General features: G+C 44.8%; 1 protein-coding gene across 1 annotated transcript in view; it reads right to left on the reverse strand.

Annotated features, from left to right (window-relative positions):
- LOC135504409 (kelch domain-containing protein 8B-like) overlaps positions 1 to 20,367 on the reverse strand; it is a 111,064-nt gene extending 90,697 nt beyond the window's left edge. The window contains exon 1 of the mRNA XM_064922991.1: positions 19,528 to 20,367. Coding sequence (XP_064779063.1) covers positions 19,528 to 19,918 — 391 coding nt within the window. The 5' untranslated portion in view covers positions 19,919 to 20,367. The remainder of the gene's footprint in view (positions 1 to 19,527) is intronic.
- Between the last annotated feature and the right edge of the window lie 562 nt (positions 20,368 to 20,929).

The following is a 20,929-nucleotide window of genomic DNA, read 5'->3' on the forward strand; positions in this document are numbered from 1 at the left end:
ACACTGGACTGCATGCTGGATTGAACTTCCTTTCAGAGTAATTCTGTTGAAATTACAAGCACTATGAACATTTGTGTGTTTTGGGGGGACTTGCTGCTTAGAGAAAGGGATTGAGGAGTGAGGCAGGAGGGTTTGTGACAGGGGCAGGGTGCTGGTCAGAGTGAGACACTCTGTCAATCACCATATTCTTATCGGCAGACTCAGTAGCCTCGGTTTTTCGGATGACTGCCTTGCCTGGTTCACCAATTACTTTGCAGTTCAGTGTGTCAAATCGGAGGGCATGCTGTCCGGTCCTCTGGCAGTCTCTATGGGGGTGCCACAGGGTTCAATTCTCGGGCCGACTCTTTTCTCTGTATATATCAATGATGTTGCTCTTGCTGCGGGCGATTCCCTGATCCACCTCTACGCAGACGACACCATTCTATATACTTCCGGCCCGTCCTTGGACACTGTGCTATCTAACCTCCAATTGAGCTTCAATGCCATACAACACTCCTTCCGTGGCCTCCAACTGCTCTTAAACGCTAGTAAAACCAAATGCATGCTTTTCAACCGATCGCTGCCTGCACCCGCATGCCCGACTAGCATCACCACCCTGGATGGTTCCGACCTTGAATATGTGGACATCTATAAGTACCTAGGTGTCTGGCTAGACTGTAAACTCTCCTTCCAGACTCATATCAAACATCTCCAATCGAAAATCAAATCAAGAGTCGGCTTTCTATTCCGCAACAAAGCCTCCTTCACTCAAGCCGCCAAACTTACCCTATTAAAACTGACTATCCTACCGATCCTCGACTTTGGCGATGTCATCTACAAAATTGCTTCCAACACTCTACTCAGCAAACTGGATGCAGTTTATCACAGTGCCATCCGTTTTGTCACTAAAGCACCTTATACCACCCACCACTGCGACTTGTATGCTCTAGTCGGCTGGCCTTCGCTACATATTCGTCGCCAGACCCACTGGCTCCAGGTCATCTACAAGTCCATGCTAGGTAAAGCTCCGCCTTATCTCAGCTCACTGGTCACGATGGCAACACCCATCTGTAGCACGCGCTCCAGCAGGTGTATCTCACTGATCATCCCTAAAGCCAACACCTCATTTGGCCGCCTTTCGTTCCAATACTCTGCTGCCTGTGACTGGAACGAATTGCAAAAATCTCTGAAGTTGGAGACTTTTATCTCCCTCACCAACTTCAAACATCTGCTATCTGAGCAGCTAACCGATCGCTGCAGCTGTACATAGTCTATTGGTAAATAGCCCACCCATTTTCACCTACCTCATCCCCATACTGTTTTTATTTATTTACTTTTCTGCTCTTTTGCACACCAATATCCCTACCTGTACATGACCATCTGATCATTTATCACCCCAGTGTTAATCTGCAAAATTGTAATTATTCGCCTACCTCCTCATGCCTTTTGCACACAATGTATATAGACTCCCCCTTTTTTTCTACTGTGTTATTGACTTGTTAATTGTTTACTCCATGTTGTAACTCTGTGTTGTCTGTTCACACTGCTATGCTTTATCTTGGCCAGGTCGCAGTTGCAAATGAGAACTTGTTCTCAACTAGCCTACCTGGTTAAATAAAGGTGAAATAAAAAAATAAAAATAAATAAAATAAAAGACAGATTAAATCAGCAGATGATCTCAATAAGCTGTCTTAATGAGACATTCATCCATATTCATATCCTAGTTGATAATTCTCAACTCCAGGGGGTATTTGCTTCTTATCATTTTACGTGTGTGTGTGTGTGTGTGTGTGTGTGTGTGTGTGTGTGTGTGTGTGTGTGTGTGTGTGTGTGTGTGTGTGTGTGTGTGTGTGTGTGTGTGTGTGTGTGTGTGTGTGTGTGTGTGTGTGTGAGAGAGAGAGAGAGACTGTGAGCCGCTATGTTGGTTGAAAGGAATACTGGATGGTGATATTGGCTATGCTCTGTGCATCCACATCATAAAGCCCTGTAGCTTTATCTATTCAAGCAGAGAGGAGGAAGAGGAGAGAGTGCGAGAACATGCACGTGTGAAAAGAATACCTCATGGGGGACATAGGAAACATCCAACTTTCTTGGACCAGAGCTCCTTCCTGTAGCTGGCCATCAATCTATTATGTAGCTTATAAAGCAGGCATGGATTCTACTTGAAAGCAGTGGTCCTCATTCCTACTCCTGGTAAGCTTTAATACTGCATGTTTTGTCCCAGCTCAGCAGTGAAACACCTGATTCAAGTCTTACCTGCTAATATCAGCCTATTAGTAATCATTGCATACAGAATACACTAATAGACAGGAGAATCAGCCTCTGTGAGAGAAGTCGGACCCTCAGATTTATTTGTGGCTCCCACCCCCATCAATGTTTCCCATGCCTGAACTAGACATTAGGCAGTGGCAGATGAGGACCAACTTGTCTGAGGTGACCTTGTTCTGTAACCAGAATATCTATAGAGGCATGAAAACAAGAGACAGATCGATCTCTATCTCCTATTCCAAAGCACCAAGGTCAAGTATTGACTACATTATTGAACAATAGGTTCATCTTCTGCACTACTGATTGATACACTTGAGTTTACTGTATGTAGGCCTACTTTTAATGTAAGGTGTCCTTGAGTGTTCTGAAAGTCGTCTGCCTTGCAAAATGCATTTTGCTTTATGATTATTACTGTTACTATATGTCCTGTCAGATAAATCACCAGACAGACCCTTTTTGTATCAATAACACAACTACAGTATGCAGATACAGCATATAGAAGTAGGTTCCCAGAGAACTAAATCTCTATGCAAATCTATAAAATCTTTCATGACTTCTATGGATGCTAAAACTGGCATTTCTTGGTAAGCACCCAGTTTTCATAATAGTTTTACTATGGTTGTTGCAAAAGTGTCTGATCTCAAGATCTCATAATATGTTAAACAGTTAACCCTCGAGGACAGGTTTTACTACAGATGCTTCCCATTTACTTTAGGGGATTTTCAGGCTCAGTAGTCTGCAGTTGATTGGTTTACATTACGGATAATTGGTAATTCTATAGCGGGCCTCAACTCATAGGCCTAGAGCCTGCATGTTGCACACTAGGCAAATCACATTTCAGGCAACTCATATTAAAATCAGCACAACTCTTCATCCCAACACAACAGTTTTATTCTCAATACTAAGATACCTGCTACTTCCTATTCTACAGCATATTCTCCCGGCCCCCAGACAAGGCGGTTTCTCTCTGCATTGACGTTTTGGTAAGGCTTTCTTCTTACTGTTTTCTTATGGTTTCCTTCAAATGGCGCATTCACAACTCCTATCACTTTTATTCCTTCACGTGATCTAGGTTTTTTCTGATCTGGTCTTTTCACCCCAATCAATCACAACAGCTTCACTCTTAAGCATTCTAAATCGGGTTCCTGGTGTACTATCATAACAGCTCGAACTACCACTCAATCCTTTCTCATGCTTTAGGCTAATATATCTTCACGCTCGACCCTGTTCTGCTCATCATTCTTTTCTCATCTTCAACCCTCATCTGTTTCACTTCTCAAGTAACACAAAGGTGTTTTCTTTCACCTCAACGCCTTCGGTAATATGTCCCTATTGCTTTGTATTACTGCATGCATGACTGGGTTTGAAGCAAAGCAAACGTCCCATTATATCATACAAATCGCATTACAGCATATATGGTTGGGTTCTACGTATAAGCATACATAGCATTTTGTCTAAACACATCAGCAAATGTTTGATTCTGGTGCCAGCGTGCCATGCTTTATTTACAAAGTTCACATAATACTTTTCCAATTACACTCATGCATATAGTGGTGGCAATCACTCATCATTACACCTTCTCAAATTGTAACAACGCAAGGGACTCAGCAGATCAACATTGGGCCGGGACTCTTGGCAGGTGCCCATATCTTCCCGCAATTTGCAATGCACTATTGGGGTTAACACTAAGCTAGCATTTGATGTTAATTATATAGGTACAGTACCAGTCAAAAGTTTGGACACACCTACTCATTCAAGGGTTTTTCTTTTGACTATTTTCAACATTGTAGAATAATAGTGAAGACATCAAAACTATGAAATAACACATGCGGAATCATGTAGTAACCAAAAAAGTGTTTAACAAATCAAAATAGCCACCCTTTGCCTTGATGACTGCTTTGCACACTCTTGGAATTCTCTCAACCAGCTTCATGAGGAATACTTTTCCAACAGCCTTGGAGGAGTTCCCACATAGGCTGAGCACTTGTTGGCTGCTTTTCTTTCACTCTGTGGTCCAACTCATCCCAAACCATCTCAACTGGGTTGATGTCGGGTGATTGTGGAGGCCAGGTCATCTGATACAGCATTCCATCACTGTCATGTCTTGTTATGTCTGTTCCTGTCCTTTCTCTTCATTCTCTCTCTCTGCTGGTCTTTTTAGGTTACCTTCTCTGTCTCTCATCCCTCAGCTGTTCTACATTTCCCCTAACTAACTCATTCTCTCTTTCCCCACCTGTTCTCTCTTCCCCCTCTGATTAGGTCTCTATTTCTTTCTCTGTTCCTGCTACTTTCAGTGTCTGATTCTTGTTTGTGTTTTTTGATGCCAGAAGCAAGCTGTCGTCTCGTTTGCTTCCACCTTGTCCTGTCCTGTCGGAGTCTGAATGGCAGGTGCATCCTGCATTATACTACGTTCTTTTGTTCCATTGACTACGTTGGAAGAGGATTTATGCCATTCCTGTTTTTATTAAAGAACTCTGTTTTCTGTTAAAACCGCGTTTGGGTCTTCACTCAAGTTCATAACAGAAGAATCAGACCAAGAATGGACCCAGCGGCTCCGGACCCTTTTCACTCCGCCGTCGAGATCCAGGGAGCGATGCTAGGCAGACACGAGGAGGAATTGTCTGCTGCTCAACATGCCGTTGAGACCCTGGCCGTCCAAGTCTCCGACCTCACAAGACGGGTTCACCAACTCCACCTCGATCCACCGCCCACTTCCAGGGTTTCCGAGTCTCCGGAGCCCAGGATCAACAACCCGCCGTGTTACTCTGGGGAGCCCACTGAGTGCCGCTCATTCCTCATTCAGTGTGATGTGGTGTTCTCTCTCCAGCCCAACACTTACTCCAGGAGCGCAGCCCGCATCGCCTACGTCATCTCTCTCCTTACCGGACGGGCGCGTGAGTGGGGCACGGCAGTCTGGGAGGCGAGGGCTGAGTGTATTAACCAGTATCAGGACTTTAAGGAGGAGATGATACGGGTTTTTGACCGTTCTGTTTTTGGCGAGGAGGCTTCCAGGGCCCTGTCTTCCCTATGTCAGGGGAATAGATCCATAACGGATTATTCTATTGAGTTTCGCACTCTCGCTGCCTCTAGTGACTGGAACGAGCCGGCTTTGCTCGCTCGTTTTCTGGAGGGTCTCCACGTCGAGGTTAAGGATGAGATCCTCTCCCGGGAGGTTCCTTCCAGTCTGGACTCCTTAATAGCTCTCGCTATTCGCATAGAGCGACGGTTTGATCTTCGTCGCCGAGCTCGTGGAAAGGAGCTCACGTTCTCCGTTGCTCCCCTCTCCACATCACTGCCACCTGCCGCATCACTGCCACCCTCCCCGCCGGCTCGGATGCTGAGCCTATGCAGCTGGGGGTATTCGCATCTCGGCCAAGGAGAGGGAACGGAGAATCACCAATCGCCTCTGTCTCTACTGCGGCTCCGCTGGTCATTTTGTCACCTCATGTCCAGTAAAAGCCAGAGCTCATCAGTAAGAGGAGGGCTACTGGTGAGCGCAACTACTCAGGCCTCTCCTTCTGGATCACACACTACCTTTCCGGTCCATCTCCGCTGGCCCGGTTCATCTGCTTCCTGCAGTGCCTTGATAGACTCTGGGGCGGAGGGCTGTTTTATGGACGAGACCTGGGCTCGGGAACATGACATTCCTCTCAGACAGTTAGGGAGCCCAGGGCCTTGTTCGCTTTAGATGGTAGTTCTCTCCCCAAGATTCAGCGTGAGACGCTGCCTTTAACCCTCACTGTCTCTGGTAATCATAGCGAAACCATTTCTTTTTTAATTTTTCGTTCACCTTTTACACCTGTTGTTTTGGGTCATCCCTGGCTAGTGCACCATAACCCTTCTATTAATTGGTCTAGTAATACTATCCTATCCTGGAATGTTTCTTGTCATGTAACCTGTTTAATGTCTGCTATCCCTCCTGTTTCCTCTGTCTCTTCTTCACAGGAGGAGCCTGGCGATTTGACAGGGGTGCCGGAGGAGTATCACGATCTGCGCACGGTGTTCAGTCGTTCCAAGGCCACTTCTCTCCCTCCACACCGGTCGTATGACTGTAGTATTGATCTCCTTCCGGGAACTACTCCCCCCGGGGTAGATTATACTCTCTGTCGGCTCCCGAACGTAAGGCTCTCGAGGATTATTTGTCGGTTTCGCTCGACGCCGGTACCATAGTCTCCTCCTCCTCCCCCGCCGGCGCGGGGTTCTTTTTGTTCAGAAGAAGGACGGGTCCCTGCGCCCATGCGTGGATTATCGAGGGCTGTATGACATAACAGTTAAGAATCGTTATCCGCTTCCTCTTATGTCTTCAGCCTTCGAGATCCTGCAGGGAGCCAGGTTTTTCACCAAATTGGACCTTCGTAACGCCTACCATCTCGTGCGCATCAGGGAGGGGGACGAGTGGAAGACGGCGTTTAACACTCCGTTAGGGCACTTTGAATACCGGGTTCTTCCTTTCGGCCTCGTTAACGCTCCAGCTGTCTTTCAGGCACTAGTTAACGACGTCCTGAGAGACATGCTGAACATTTTTGTTTTCGTTTACATGGATGATATCCTGATTTTTTCACCATCTCTCTCGATTCATGTTCAGCACGTGCGACGCGTCCTCCAGCGCCTTTTGGAGAACTGTCTTTATGTGAAGGCTGAGAAGTGCACTTTTCATGCCGCCTCTGTCCCTTTTCTCGGTTCCGTTATTTCCGCTGAGGGCATTAAGATGGATCCCGCTAAGGTCCAGGCTGTCATTGATTGGCCCGTTCCTAAGTCACGCGTCGAGCTGCAGCGCTTTCTGGGCTTCGCTAATTTCTACCGTCGTTTCATCCGTAATTTCGGTCAGGTGGCAGCTCCTCTCACAGCCCTTACTTCTGTTAAGACGTGCTTTAAGTGGTCCGTTTCCGCCCAGGGAGCTTTTGATCTTCTTAAGAATCGTTTTACATCCGCACCTATTCTTGTTACACCTGACATCTCTAGACAGTTTGTTGTTGAGGTTGACGCGTCAGAGGTGGGCGTGGGAGCCATTCTTTCTCAGCGCTCTCTCTCTGACGGCAAGGTCCATCCTTGCGCGTTTTTCTCTCATCGCTTATCGCCGTCAGAACGTAACTATGATGTTGGTAATCGCGAACTGCTCGCCATCCGCTTAGCCCTAGGCGAATGGCGACAGTGGTTGGAGGGGGCGACCGTTCCTTTTGTCGTTTGGACTGACCATAGGAGCCTTGAGTACATCCGTTCAGCCAAACGACTTAATGCGCGTCAGGCTCGTTGGGCTCTGTTTTTCGCTCGTTTCGAGTTTGTTATTTCTTATCGTCCGGGCTCAAAAAACACCAAACCTGATGCTTTATCTCGTCTCTTCAGTTCTTCTGAGGTCTCCACCGACCCCGATGGGATTCTCCCTGAGGGGCGTGTTGTCGGGTTGACTGTCTGGGGAATTGAGAGGCAGGTAAAGCAAGCACTCGCTCACACTCCGTCGCCGCGAGCTTGTCCTAGGAACCTTCTGTTCGTTCCCGTTCCTACTCGTCCGGCCGTTCTTCAGTGGGCCCACTCTGCCAAGTTAGCCGGCCACCCCGGCGTTCGGGGTACGCTCGCTTCCATTCGCCAGCGTTTCTGGTGGCCCACTCGGGAACGTGACGCGCGTCGATTTGTCGCCGCTTGTTCGGTCTGCGCGCAGACTAAATCTGGGAACTCTCCTCCTGCCGGCCGTCTCAGACCGCTTCCCATTCCCTCTCGACCGTGGTCTCACATCGCTTTAGATTTTATCACCGGACTGCCTTCATCAGCGGGGAAGACAGTTATTCTTACGGTTGTCGATAGATTCTCTAAGGCGGCTCATTTCATTCCTCTCGATAAGCTCCCTTCTGCTAAGGAGACGGCTCAGATCATTATCGAGAATGTTTTCCGAATTCATGGCCTTCCGTCTGACGTCGTTTCCGACAGAGGCCCGCAGTTCACGTCTCAATTTTGGAGGGAGTTTTGCCGTTTGATTGGGGCTTCCGTCAGTCTCTCGTCCGGCTTTCATCCCCAGTCTAACGGTCAAGCCGAACGGGCCAATCAGACTGTTGGTCGCATTTTACGCAGTCTTTCTTTTCGTAACCCTGCGTCTTGGTCAGAACAGCTCCCCTGGGCAGAGTACGCCCACAACTCGCTTCCCTCGTCTGCTACCGGTCTATCCCCTTTTCAGTGTAGCCTCGGGTACCAGCCTCCGCTGTTCTCATCTCAGCTCGCCGAGTCCTGCGTCCCCTCCGCTCAGGCTTTTGTCCAGCGTTGCGAGCGCACCTGGAAGGGGGTCAGGTCGGCACTTTGCCGTAATAGGGCGCAGACTGTGAGGGCCGCTAATAAGCGTAGGACCAAGAGTCCTAGATATTGTTGCGGTCAGAGAGTATGGCTCTCCACTCAGAACCTTCCCCTTAAGACAGCTTCTCGCAAGTTGGCCCCGCGGTTCATTGGTCCGTTCCGTATTTCCCAGGTCATTAATCCTGTCGCAGTGCGACTTCTTCTCCCGCGCTATCTTCGTCGCGTTCACCCGGTCTTCCATGTATCCTGTGTTAAGCCCGTTCTTCGCGCCCCCGCTCGTCCCTCCCCCCCCCCGTCCTTGTCGAGGGCGCACCCATCTACAGGGTTCGTAAGATTTTGGACATGCGCCCTCGGGGCCGTGGTCATCAGTACCTAGTGGATTGGGAGGGGTACGGTCCTGAGGAGAGGAGTTGGGTTCCCTCTCGGGACGTGCTGGACCGTTCGCTGATCGATGATTTCCTCCGTTGCCGCCAGGTTTCCTCCTCGAGTGCGCCAGGAGGCGCTCGGTGAGTGGGGGGTACTGTCATGTCTTGTTATGTCTGTTCCTGTCCTTTCTCTTCATTCTCTCTCTCTGCTGGTCTTTTTAGGTTACCTTCTCTGTCTCTCATCCCTCAGCTGTTCTACATTTCCCCTAACTAACTCATTCTCTCTTTCCCCACCTGTTCTCTCTTCCCCCTCTGATTAGGTCTCTATTTCTTTCTCTGTTCCTGCTACTTTCAGTGTCTGATTCTTGTTTGTGTTTTTTGATGCCAGAAGCAAGCTGTCGTCTCGTTTGCTTCCACCTTGTCCTGTCCTGTCGGAGTCTGCATGGCAGGTGCATCCTGCATTATACTACGTTCTTTTGTTCCATTGACTACGTTGGAAGAGGATTTATGCCATTCCTGTTTTTATTAAAGAACTCTGTTTTCTGTTAAAACCGCGTTTGGGTCTTCACTCAAGTTCATAACAATCACTCTCCATCTTGCTAAAATAGCCCTTACACAGCCTGTGTTTTGGGTCAATGTTCTGTTGAAAAACAAATTATAGTCCCGCTAAGTGCAACCAGATGGGATGGCGTATCGCTGCAAAGTACTGTGGTCCCCATGCTCGTTTAGTGAGCCTTGAATTTTAAATAAATCACAGACACCAGCAAAGCACCCCCACAATCACACCTCCATGGTTCACGGTGGGAACCACACATGCGGAGATCATCCGTTCACCTACTCTGCTTGTCACAAAGACACGGTGGTTGGAACTAACAGACCAGATTTCCACCAGTCTAACGTCAATTGCTCGTGTTTCTTGGCCCAAGCAAGTCTCTTCTTCTTATTGGTGTCCTTTAGCAGTGGTTTCTTTGCAGAAATTTGACCATGAAGACAGTTGATGTTGAGATGTGTTTGTTACTTGAACTCTGTGAAGCATTTATTTGGTCTGCAATCTGATGAATTTATCCTCTGCAGCAGAGGTAACTCTGGGTCTTCCATTCCTGTGGCGGTCATCATGAGAGCCAGTTTCATCATAGCATGTGACGGTTTTAGCGACTGCACTTGAGAACATTTCAAAGTTCTTGAAATTTTCCCGGATTGACTAACATTCATGTCAAACCTCTTAAGGATCGGACACTTTGTTTCAATTTCCACCTAAAATGACATACCCAAATCTAACTGCCTGTAGCTCATGACCTGAAGCAAGGATATGCATATTCTTGATACCATTTGAAAGAAAACACTTTGAAGTTTGTGGAAATGTTAAATTAATGTAGGAGAATAATAACACATTAGATCTGGTAAGAGATAATACAAAGAAAAAACATGTGTTTTTATTTTTTGTACCATCATCTTTGAAATGCAAGAGAAAGACCATAATGTATTATTCCAGCCCAGGTGCAATTTAGATTTGGCCACTACATGGCAGCAGTGTATGTGCAAAGTTTTAGACTGATCCAATGAACCATTGCATATCTGTTCAAAATGTTGTATCAAGACTGCCCAAATGTGCCTAATTGGCTTATTAATACATTTTCAAGTTCATAATTGTGCACTCTCCTCAAACAATAGCATGGTATTATTTCACTGTAATAGCTACTGTAAATTGGACAATGCAGTTAGATTAAAAATAATTGAAGCTTTCTTCCCAATATAGAAAATAGTAAAAATAAACAAACATTCTGCAATGAGTAAGTGTGTTCAAACTTTTGACTGGTACTGTATGTTGCATTATGACATGTGTGGTTGGGTAGATGTACAGTGGGGCAAAAAAGTATTTCGTCAGCCACCAATTGTGCAAGTTCTCCCACTTAAAAAGATGAGAGGCCTGTAATTGTCATCAAAGGTACACTTCAACTATGACAGACAAAATGAGAAAAAAAATCAGAAAATCACATTGTAGGATTTTTTTATGAATTTATTTGCAAATTATGGTGGAAAATAAGTATTTGGTCACCTACAAACAAGCAAGATTTCTGCTTCGATGCCAGCTGTCCAGCAAAGGGCTATGTGTCATCAGCACTTGGTTCCGAGGAGCATTCCACGGAGACGAGGTCATACCCCAAACTATTTCATAAAATTACATATTGCATTCTGCCTCTGTTCGTTCAGTTAAGCCTGAACTTGATTGAAGTGTGACTGGAGGGAATAGGTCGTGCAGGATGAAGCTACAATCCTGAAGATGAATCCTGCCTATGAGAATGTAATGTTCTATTAGCAAGTCAGCATTATCCTATTAGGCTATGATTTCAGTTAATGGTAATATATATCCCTAGAGAAAGGAATAGTAGGTTGTTTAAGTCACTGTGAATATGAAGGTGTGCTGAGAGGTTCAACAAAGTGACGAACAGGGAGGTAATTATACAGTGTGTTCTGGATCTGTCAGCTTGACACTCCTTCCCACCCTGGACAATGGGGTTTCTCTGTCTCCGGCAAAGGCAACCTGTCGGACTCTACAGTACAGAAACACAGCATAGTCATCCCAAAACACTCCCCTCTCCTCTGGGTGAAGGAAACTTCCTTGTCCGGAAAGTGAAGTGAGCCTGCTGTCTGCTGCCAGGCTTAAGACACTAAGCTAGCAAACTTTCTCTTTGTGGTGGGTTTATTTAATTGTCTCCCTCCCTGACATCACATCAGCCACAGCAAAGTCCTGGGTTTTCTAATATACTATGAGTGGCTTTAATGTGTGTGAGAGTTTGTCAGGATGGGGCAGCCAGCCCCTAAAGAAAAGAGAAAGGGAGAGACTCCATGTTTCATTAAATTTTACCTCATCTATATACAGCACTATCTATTTACCAAAGTAATGAAATTCTACAAGTTTTTAGTCACAGTGGATCAGCTTTCAAACGCAGTGCAGTAGCATTCAGAATCTGTGCAACAAACAATTACATCTCATGGGAATGGTGTACTTTGTTTTCTCCCAGAATAGCAGTACAAATAGCTTCAGCAGCATAAATTGAATGTTTTCCTGTGAAGGTACAGTGTACAGACAGACTATCAGACATGGGAGGCGGGTGGGCGGTGGGACAGAGTATAGGCAGGAGGGCTTCACACACAACACACACTACTGGGCACAGGGATAATGAGCTCCGATGTGACTCGTGAAAGAACCTAAACCGACTCCATTACTGCTGCAGGCAGATACGCATTTCTGAAAGCCCGAAAAACACCCCCGTCTGTACACCGCGTTAGTGAGTGTGTGTCTGTGTGTTGCTCTCCTATTCAGCGCAGGTTCCTCTGATCCCCATGGTCACACAAAAACACTGACGCACACTGGGGGTCACACTCGCAAAATAAAATCAAACGGCCATTACACAATAACACTGAGAGAAGGAGACTAATGGCTTGGAGGCCTCAACGGGTTTCATTCAACTGTGTGTGTGTGTGTGTGTGTGTGTGTGTGTGTGTGTGTGTGTGTGTGTTCCTACATTATCTGGACCCCAAAGTACTAACATTTCACCTGAATATCATGAAAAGGGTCGTCTGGACCTTTATCAGGTCCCGAATTTGTTCAAATGTTTAAGGCATAGATTTAGGGTTTTGGAGTTAATGTTAGGTTTAGGGTTATGTTTAAAGTTAGGTTTAGGGTTTTGGGGGTTAAGTTTAGGTTAAGGTTGGGGTAAGGGTTCAGGAAAATAGGATCTTTAATGGTCAAACATTTTTACGCCACAAAAAGTCCTGAAATTTCACAAAAACAAAGTATGTGTTTATGTGTGTGTATATATGACTATGTGCATGCATATTAAGCATGCCTTAAAAGTCCTGCTGTGCTTATTAAAAACGTAAGTATGAAACAGTGTTTTCAGGCTGAAAGATATAAAGACCATCAAAATGTTAATTCATTACAATCTCTTTTGTTGAGTGTCCCAGGGGACAGTGCCATAGTGTGTTCATGTCCTGTTGGGTTTGCTATTTGATTGAGACAGGAGGGTAGCTAATAGCGCTGTAATCTCTGTCTATTTCTTCTTACAAGAGAAATTCTACAATTTCCTGTCTCACTTCTTTGTGTTTGGATGTTGTTGTTGTTCACATAATAGTGACACTGCAGCTGCAGAACATAGACACAAACAAGTCATGAAAACGTCCGATGTGTTCAGATCAACCCAAAAAACAGGCTATTAGCATATCATACAAAGTGTTTCAGAGACCCTGCTTGCTCTGGAACTATTTTGCATAATACATTATTCTCTAGCAAGACCTGAAGCTTGGTGCGACCAAACGAGGACATAAAAGACTATTTAAGTGAGCCAAGCTCTTGGAAGTAATTGGCAGAAGAAGTTCTGAGACATGGTTGTAATAAAACCTAAGGAGATGACAACATAGTGGAACTGCTTTTTAATCAGGCAAGTAGCAGGTCAGCCAACGGGGAAGGCTTGACAGACCATCAAAAGACTACAGCCACTATTTGGAATAATCTTAGATATGAAGCACATATTAAGCAGAAAGGGAAATTTACCAGGCTTGTTCCAGCTAAATGTGAAATTAAAAGCTTAAACCTCCATTGGCAAGACATGGGTGGCTGTGGTAACGGAGCTGGTTGAACAGGAGGAAAAAACAGGAAAAGACGGATTCAGTTCAGAGGTGGAGAGGAGAAGAAGGCAGGGCCTAACCCCAGCCATGCATGCCATTCGCAAAACCGACAGAAACAGCAACAGAAGAGAAGAGGGAATCAAAGGTTGGCATGGTGACGCAAACATGGTTAAAAACGATGCTGTTGTGCTCTCTGGGTTGTGTAACCACAGTTAAAAAGTATGCTGTTGTGCTCTCTGGGTTGTTTCACCACGGTTAAAAACGATGCTGTTGTGCTCTCTGGGTTGTGTCACCACAGTTAAAAATGATGCTGTTGTGCTTTCTGGGTTGTGTCACCACAGTTAAAAACGATGCTGTTGTGCTCTCTGGGTTGTGTCACCACAGTTAAAAACAGTGCTGTTGTGCTCTCTGGATTGTGTCACCACGGTTTTAAAAAACGATGCTGTTGTGCTCTCTGGGTTGCTCTTTGCCCCAACACACACACACTCTCGCTGTCACACATCTAAATACAAACAAACATACACACACACACACACACACACTTGTTGCTAAGCAACAGCAATGCTCGCTTGATCAGTTGACTGCACGACCAAGAGTGTGAGTGAAGGAGTGAGAAGGAAAATGGTTAAAGAGAGAAAAACAGAGTTTGATAAGAGGAGTGAGAGATGGGGAAGAGGTGGGTAAGAATACAACTGTCTATTCTGCATGATGTGATGTGCTGAGCGGCTGAGGGGCAAGCCTCAGAGCCAACTGTCACTCAGCTGTCAGAGAGACATCAGGAAGTATCAGTGGAGAAGCTGATAGGTTGGGAAGTTAAGAGCACAAGTCAGAGACCAGAGGGGTACACTACAAAGCAAAATCAATGAGTTAGCCAGCTAATTTTGATAAGCAACCAGAAATAACTATTGATTTTATGGTTAAAATCATAGCTCAACTTAAATATGTAATTCGTTTGTTAAATTAATTAGACCATGCCCATTTCAAGTTTATCTTTCTACAAAAATAATAACACAAATATTCTGACGAGTTAGCTCGCTAATCCTGCTTTGTAGTGTACCCCTCTGGTTTATTTTACCACACACAGCTTACAGCTGCCAGTCCACACAGCACAGGAAGCCATGACGACCTCACTGACAAACCTCACTGGCACAGTACGAGCACTACTGAGACAGCAAATTAAATAGAGTACTGTTGAAACAGAGCTACTGCTCTGCATAGTTCACCTTTACACTCAATACTTTACAGAATAAAATGATAATCCATTTAGCCATATCCTGTCTTAAAGGTACTTGTTGCCTGATGTGTGAAAACAGCATTAGATGCGAGCAGGCATATTGAAACGGAAAACTCTACAATTAATTACTTGTACACCGGGATGTTTTAGCTTGCACCTGTAACCAAGATGTTATGTCATGCCAGACAGTCAATTAAACATGACATGTAATGTCTGTGGATGAAGATAAGATAATGTCTGTGGATGAAGATAAGGTAGATGTAGACCAAGGCTGATATTGGACATGCTTTGGGACAGAGCAGGAGTCAGGTATGCTCTCTGTCTACTGTCTCAACTGATAACTCATTGGTGTCCTCTCACATCACACCCGATGTCAACATCACACTCTAACACACAGAGACTAATTGACATATTCCAGAATGAGGCCATCTCTCAGCCAGCTGTGTGACACCCCTATCAAACACTTGTGATGAATCATTAAAAACAAAACAAACAAGAGGGGGAAGTCAGTCACAAAGGCCTGAAAAGGTAACAGAAGTGTATTTCCATAAGCTTTACCAGTGATTATTCACAGAGTTTAAAACCATAATCGCTCCCACTCATAGTACACTGAGAGTGTTTTAACAAAGTTCCACTCTCTCTTGTACCCAGGGATACTTGTGAAACCCAGAGGCCTAAAGTAGAAGCATGTTCACATTCAGACAGCTGTGCGTAAACAAACTGAAACCGCCGACAGAAAACACAATGGAAACAACACTTCACCTATGCTGAACAAAGTCACTTGTCTACCTGTGCTGTTTCCTATCTTCAATATGACTCTATATTATTATGACCTTGAAAGGTCATGGTGATGCAGCCGTCTGGTAAGTAGTAATGTAAACAGAGAGCAACAGGAAACTGCAGAGGAGCACTTAAAGCTAAACATCCATATATCTTCTCTCTCCAGCAGCTCTTCAAACTGCATAAACATACAGTACCAGTCAAATGTTTAGACACACCTAGTCATTACAGGGTTTTTCTTTATTTGTATTATTTTCTACATTGTAGAATATTAGTGAAGACATCAAAACTATGGAATAACACATATGGAATCATGTAGTAACCAAAAAAGTGTTGAACAAATCAACATATATTTTGCATTTGAGATTCTTCAAATTAGCCACCCTTTGCCTTGATGACAGCTTTGCACACTCTTGGCATTCTCTCAACCAGCTTCATGAGGTAGTCATGAAGTTGCTTGCAAGTTTAGTAGATGGCTGTACTAGTTGCCATGGTCACCTAACAAACAAACAAACAAGCTTGCTAGTCAAACCATCAGTCCGCATACATATTAGCTTGCTAACTATTTATGAAAATCGATTTCAACAATGGCAATAATGTTTTAACCTTTTCACCCGTGAGCTCTAATGGCGTGAGTCGTTTTATGCAGGTGATGTCAGAATGCACTCGCTGTTCCAAAATGTAATCGTTACGCAACAGGACAGTTAACACGCGCTGCCTGCTACTTATCTATAGGCTATGTTTCAATTTCAAATTATTTTCTAAGAATTTGTATTTTCAAACAACAGTTTGAATTTAGGTGTGTTCCGCCTCCTCATTAATTCACATAGAAATGGACCCTTTCAATCTAGGGTTGCTGACCAAGCCGGCTGGTCATTCTATCGGTTCCGTTGCCAGAGACAAGACCCAGTCATTCAGTCTTTTTGTTCTGTATCTATGGACGCGACCCAGTCATTAGTTCTAAATGTTCCATTGCCATACTGGCTGGCAATGTTCTTATCCCTTGCTTGCTAGCAAGACAACTACAGCTAATTTACAGTCATGTCAAAAAGTGCAGCCAGAATAACTGCAAAGTAGCTGCACTTGCATTTGTTTAAGCTGTTTTCTAGAGACATTTATTTGTATACATCCATCACAGTGAGCTAATGAGGCATGATTTCGCCTGTGATAAATGTGCTCACTCATCAGGACACTGTTGGTCAGAGGATCTAGCCAACAACACAGCTAACACAATCACTTCAAACTGAAGCTGGAAAGGCCGCAAACTAGCTGCACTTCGTTTCCATTGACCTTATTTCAATTGACATTTCTTTGTATATATCCATACAAATGATGCCAGCTGATTCATGATTTCGCTGCCTTTGTCTCATTCCGACATGTTCATGACTACGAGACAGACGGAGATTGAATTTGAATATTGAAACAATGTTGCAAATGTCGGAAACAGAAAGCAAGGTATATACAAATCTCAGCTGAAAACGAAATGTTAGCCGAAAAGAAATGTGAGATAATGTAGTGGAGATCAAGTTTATAAATTGCTTGGCTGGGCTGACGAGACAGTGGATTGAGCAGTCAGATGGAACAGAGTATATAGGCATTTTAACATTATAGATTTAGCCAGTGGTAAATGGTGGAATAGACACCATTTACGGTTTTAACCAATCAGCATTTACGATTAGACCCTATAGACCACGATATATCAGCTCGGTAGAATTCATTGGCTGTAGTTCATCCTTAAATGTTCTGTTTGAGCTGCTTTTGAAAGCAAAAGTTGAATTGAAAACATTCCTACCAGCAAATTAACACATTTCTAGTGGCAAATGTGCTAAATTATGACCCTGGTATGAAAGGGATTATCAACTCAGGGCTCTATGCATTTTCTGGAAAATAATGCAACTCAGTGGAAGGTCAGTTCCACTCTGCGTGTCGTGGAACACACCTTCCGGGTCCTTCATTATTTTCCATACAACGCAGAGCCCCTCATTGATTATCCCTTCGAATGTCCTTCAAGCCAATCAGAAACAAGTATTCAACAACGCCGTGGTATAAAGAATGTTTATGCCTCATATCTGTTCTGACCTTTTCGAAGAAATTAAAAACATAACAAATCATGTGTCGTTATTAATGATACCTTCTTATCAAATGTACAAGTTAAAATGACAGTATGCGTATGTGTCTGCTGTCTACCTTTCCTTTTTAAAGATCTATATAGTGTATTTACAGTAACAGTCAACATTTTGGACACATCTACTCATTGCAGGGTTTTTCTTTATTTGTACTATTTTCTACATTGTACAATAATAGTGAAGAACTCAACACTATGAAATAACACATATGGAATCATGTCGTAACCAAAAAAGTGTTAAGCAAATCAAAATATATTTTGTATTTGAGATTCTTCAAAGTAGCCACCCTTTCCTTGATGACAGCATTGCACACTCTTGGCATTCTCTCAACCAGCTTCATGAGGTAGTCACCTGGAATGCATTTCAATTAACGGGTGTGCCTTAAATTTGTGGAATTTCTTTCCTTTTTAATGCATTTGAGCCAATCAGCTGTGTTGTGACAAGGTAGGGGTGGTTAACAGAAGATAGCCCTATTTGGTAAAAGACCAGGTCCATATTATGACAAGAACAGCTCAAATAAACGAAGAGAAATGACAGTCCATCATTACTTTAAGACACGAAGGTCAGTCAATGCGGAACATTTCAAAAACGTTGAAGCTTCTTCAGGTGCAGTCACAAAGACCATCAAGCCCTATGATGAAACTGACTCTCATGAGGACCGCCACAGGAACGGAAGACCCAGAGTTAACTCTGCTAAAGAGGATAAGTTCATAAGAGTTACCAAGCTCAGAAATTGCCGCCCAAATAAATGCTTCACAGAGTTCAAGTAACATACACATCTCAACATCAACTATTCAGAGGAGACTGTGCAAATCAGTCCTTCATGGTTGATTTGCTGCAAAGAAACCACTACTTAAGGACACTAATAAGAAGAAGAGATTTTTGGTTCCAACCACCGAATAGTTGAACGGCTGATCTCCGCGTGTGTGGTTCCCACCTTGAAGTATGGAGGAGGTGGTGTGGGGGTGCTTTGCTGGTGACACTGTCTGTGATTTATTTAGAATTTAAGGCACACTTAACCAGCATGGCTACCACAGCATTCTGCAGCGATATGCCATCCCATCTGGTTTGTGCTCAGTGGAACTATAATTTGTTTTTCAACAGGCCAACAACCTAACACACCTCCAGGCTGTGTAAGGTCAATTTGACCAAGAAGGAGAGTGAGGGAGTGCTGTATCAGATGACCTGGCCTCCACAATCACCTGACCTCAACCCAATTGAGATGGTTTAGTATGAGTTGGACCACAGAGTGAAGGAAAAGCAGCCTACAAGTGCTCAGCATATGAGGGAACTCCTTCAAGAACTTCACGCATTCCAGGTGCAGCTGGTTGATAGAATGCCAAGAGTGTGCACAGCTGTCATCAAGGCAAAGGGTGGCTATTTTGATTCGTTTAACACTTTTTTGGTTACTACATGATTCCATGTGTTATTTCATAGTTTTGATGTCTTCACTAGTATTCTGCAATGTAGAAAAAAGTAAAAAATAAAGAAAAACCCTGCAATGAGTAGGTGTGTCCATACTTTTGACTGGTGCTGTACAAAACTTGAGACAACTCTCAGATGACAGGGAAAGGGGAAATGGTTTCCTATCCAATATGTTTACTTAATCAGGATGAGATATTCTTCTAAACCACAGCTCGAGACAACAACTAAAGCTCCTCAATATGCATAACAGTCTTAAAGGTCTTAGTGACACTAGTTAATTAGAACTAAAGAGAACCTGCTCCTGAGAGAACTTGTCAGGGTGGTGGAAAGCCTTTTCCAGTACAATTCACAGTTCAATTATTAAACTGCAGAGTGAGCGGGTTGGAGCTCAACATTATACTATCCTGTTGCAGCAGTAGTACAGTATGAGGTGGACTCTTACCTTTCTCTAATGAGGTGATGCCCATGGAGGGTTGTCCTAAGCTGGCCTTCCTCTCCCACTTGCCCTCGTCAGGGTTGTAGACCTCCACGGAGGACAGGGGGCTCTGCTGGCCATCCATGCCCCCCATTACCATCACCTGACCCCCCAGGGCCACCGCTGATGCCCCCGCACGGGCTGTAGGGAGTGGAGGTAACTGGGTCCATGTCTGGCTCTCTATGTCCAGCACCTCGGCAGTGTCTAGAGGCAGACCTGTCTCACTGCAGCCCCCGAGCACATAGAGCAGGCCGTCATGGAACACAGGGGTGCAGTAGACCCTGCACGTGGACATGGGGGGGAACACTTCCCAGTACAGGGACTTGACTAGGCTCACTGCCATCTCGAGTATAGGCATCTCTCCTGAGGGTGACGAAGGTGATGGGTCATTACATGCACGGACGGGTGGGGGGACAAACAAAAACACAACAAACAGAGAAGCAGGGGCACTGCGGATCAACCTCCGGTCTTTCTGCTCTGCTACCTGATCCCCTGTCTCTAGTGAGAGAGGGAACGTGACAGAGAAAGAGAGAGAGGGGGAGGGAGAGAGGCTACTTCAGCACTTTGCCAAATGCCTCTACCACCCAATGTTGTATTAATGAATTCGTTGATGTTTTAAAGCAGGGTTGCCATCTGCCCTTTATTTCTCATTTTACTCCATTCAAGGGCCTTTATTTTGGTAAAAAAAATCACCTTAGTTAATTGTTGTGCGCTGCTCTCTAGAGAGGAATACACTACAACAAGGTTTTTTGAAGGCTTCCTACACACGCAAAAGGTGTGCCCGGCTTTATGCACAATCCCTGTGAAGTGTTAGCGTCAAGTGGAAGATGGAGCTGGATCAAACAATGAAGGAGAAAAACCTACAGGGTGTGACCTTCACGGTAATGATAATTCATGATAATCCACTGCAATGACTTGGAAGGAACTTGCATTCACATTCTCAGCCAAAGGCAATTATCCTGGGCGTCAGCTGTTATTTGAATCTGGTGAAGAGGGTAAAAAACTAAACCGAACAAAGGCTTCAAATGAAAACTCCCTCCAAGTATAATAGGAATAAGCTCTTGAGGTCAGACAGAAAGTTTCTAATTAGACCAAAACACTAAATTCCAGAAGGCATCTGTCAGGGCCCAACTGGGGCTGAGGAGTAGCTTTTGTTCCCCTGAGACACAGTGAGCCTCCCACAGAGATTCCTGGCCTGTGGAAAATAAAAGAGCCAGCACTGTGACCCTGTGGACGATTCAGCTGTGGGCAGCCGGCACCGTGACATTTACAGCCAAGGCCAATGACAGGGGGTACTGAGGGGTGGGGGGGTGGAGGTCTAGGAAAGCACGATCCACACACCAGCAGTACACCAAAGGTCCCTGCTTCC

This window comes from Oncorhynchus masou, chromosome 18 (assembly GCF_036934945.1).
Source record: "Oncorhynchus masou masou isolate Uvic2021 chromosome 18, UVic_Omas_1.1, whole genome shotgun sequence".
Taxonomy (NCBI): domain Eukaryota; kingdom Metazoa; phylum Chordata; class Actinopteri; order Salmoniformes; family Salmonidae; genus Oncorhynchus; species Oncorhynchus masou.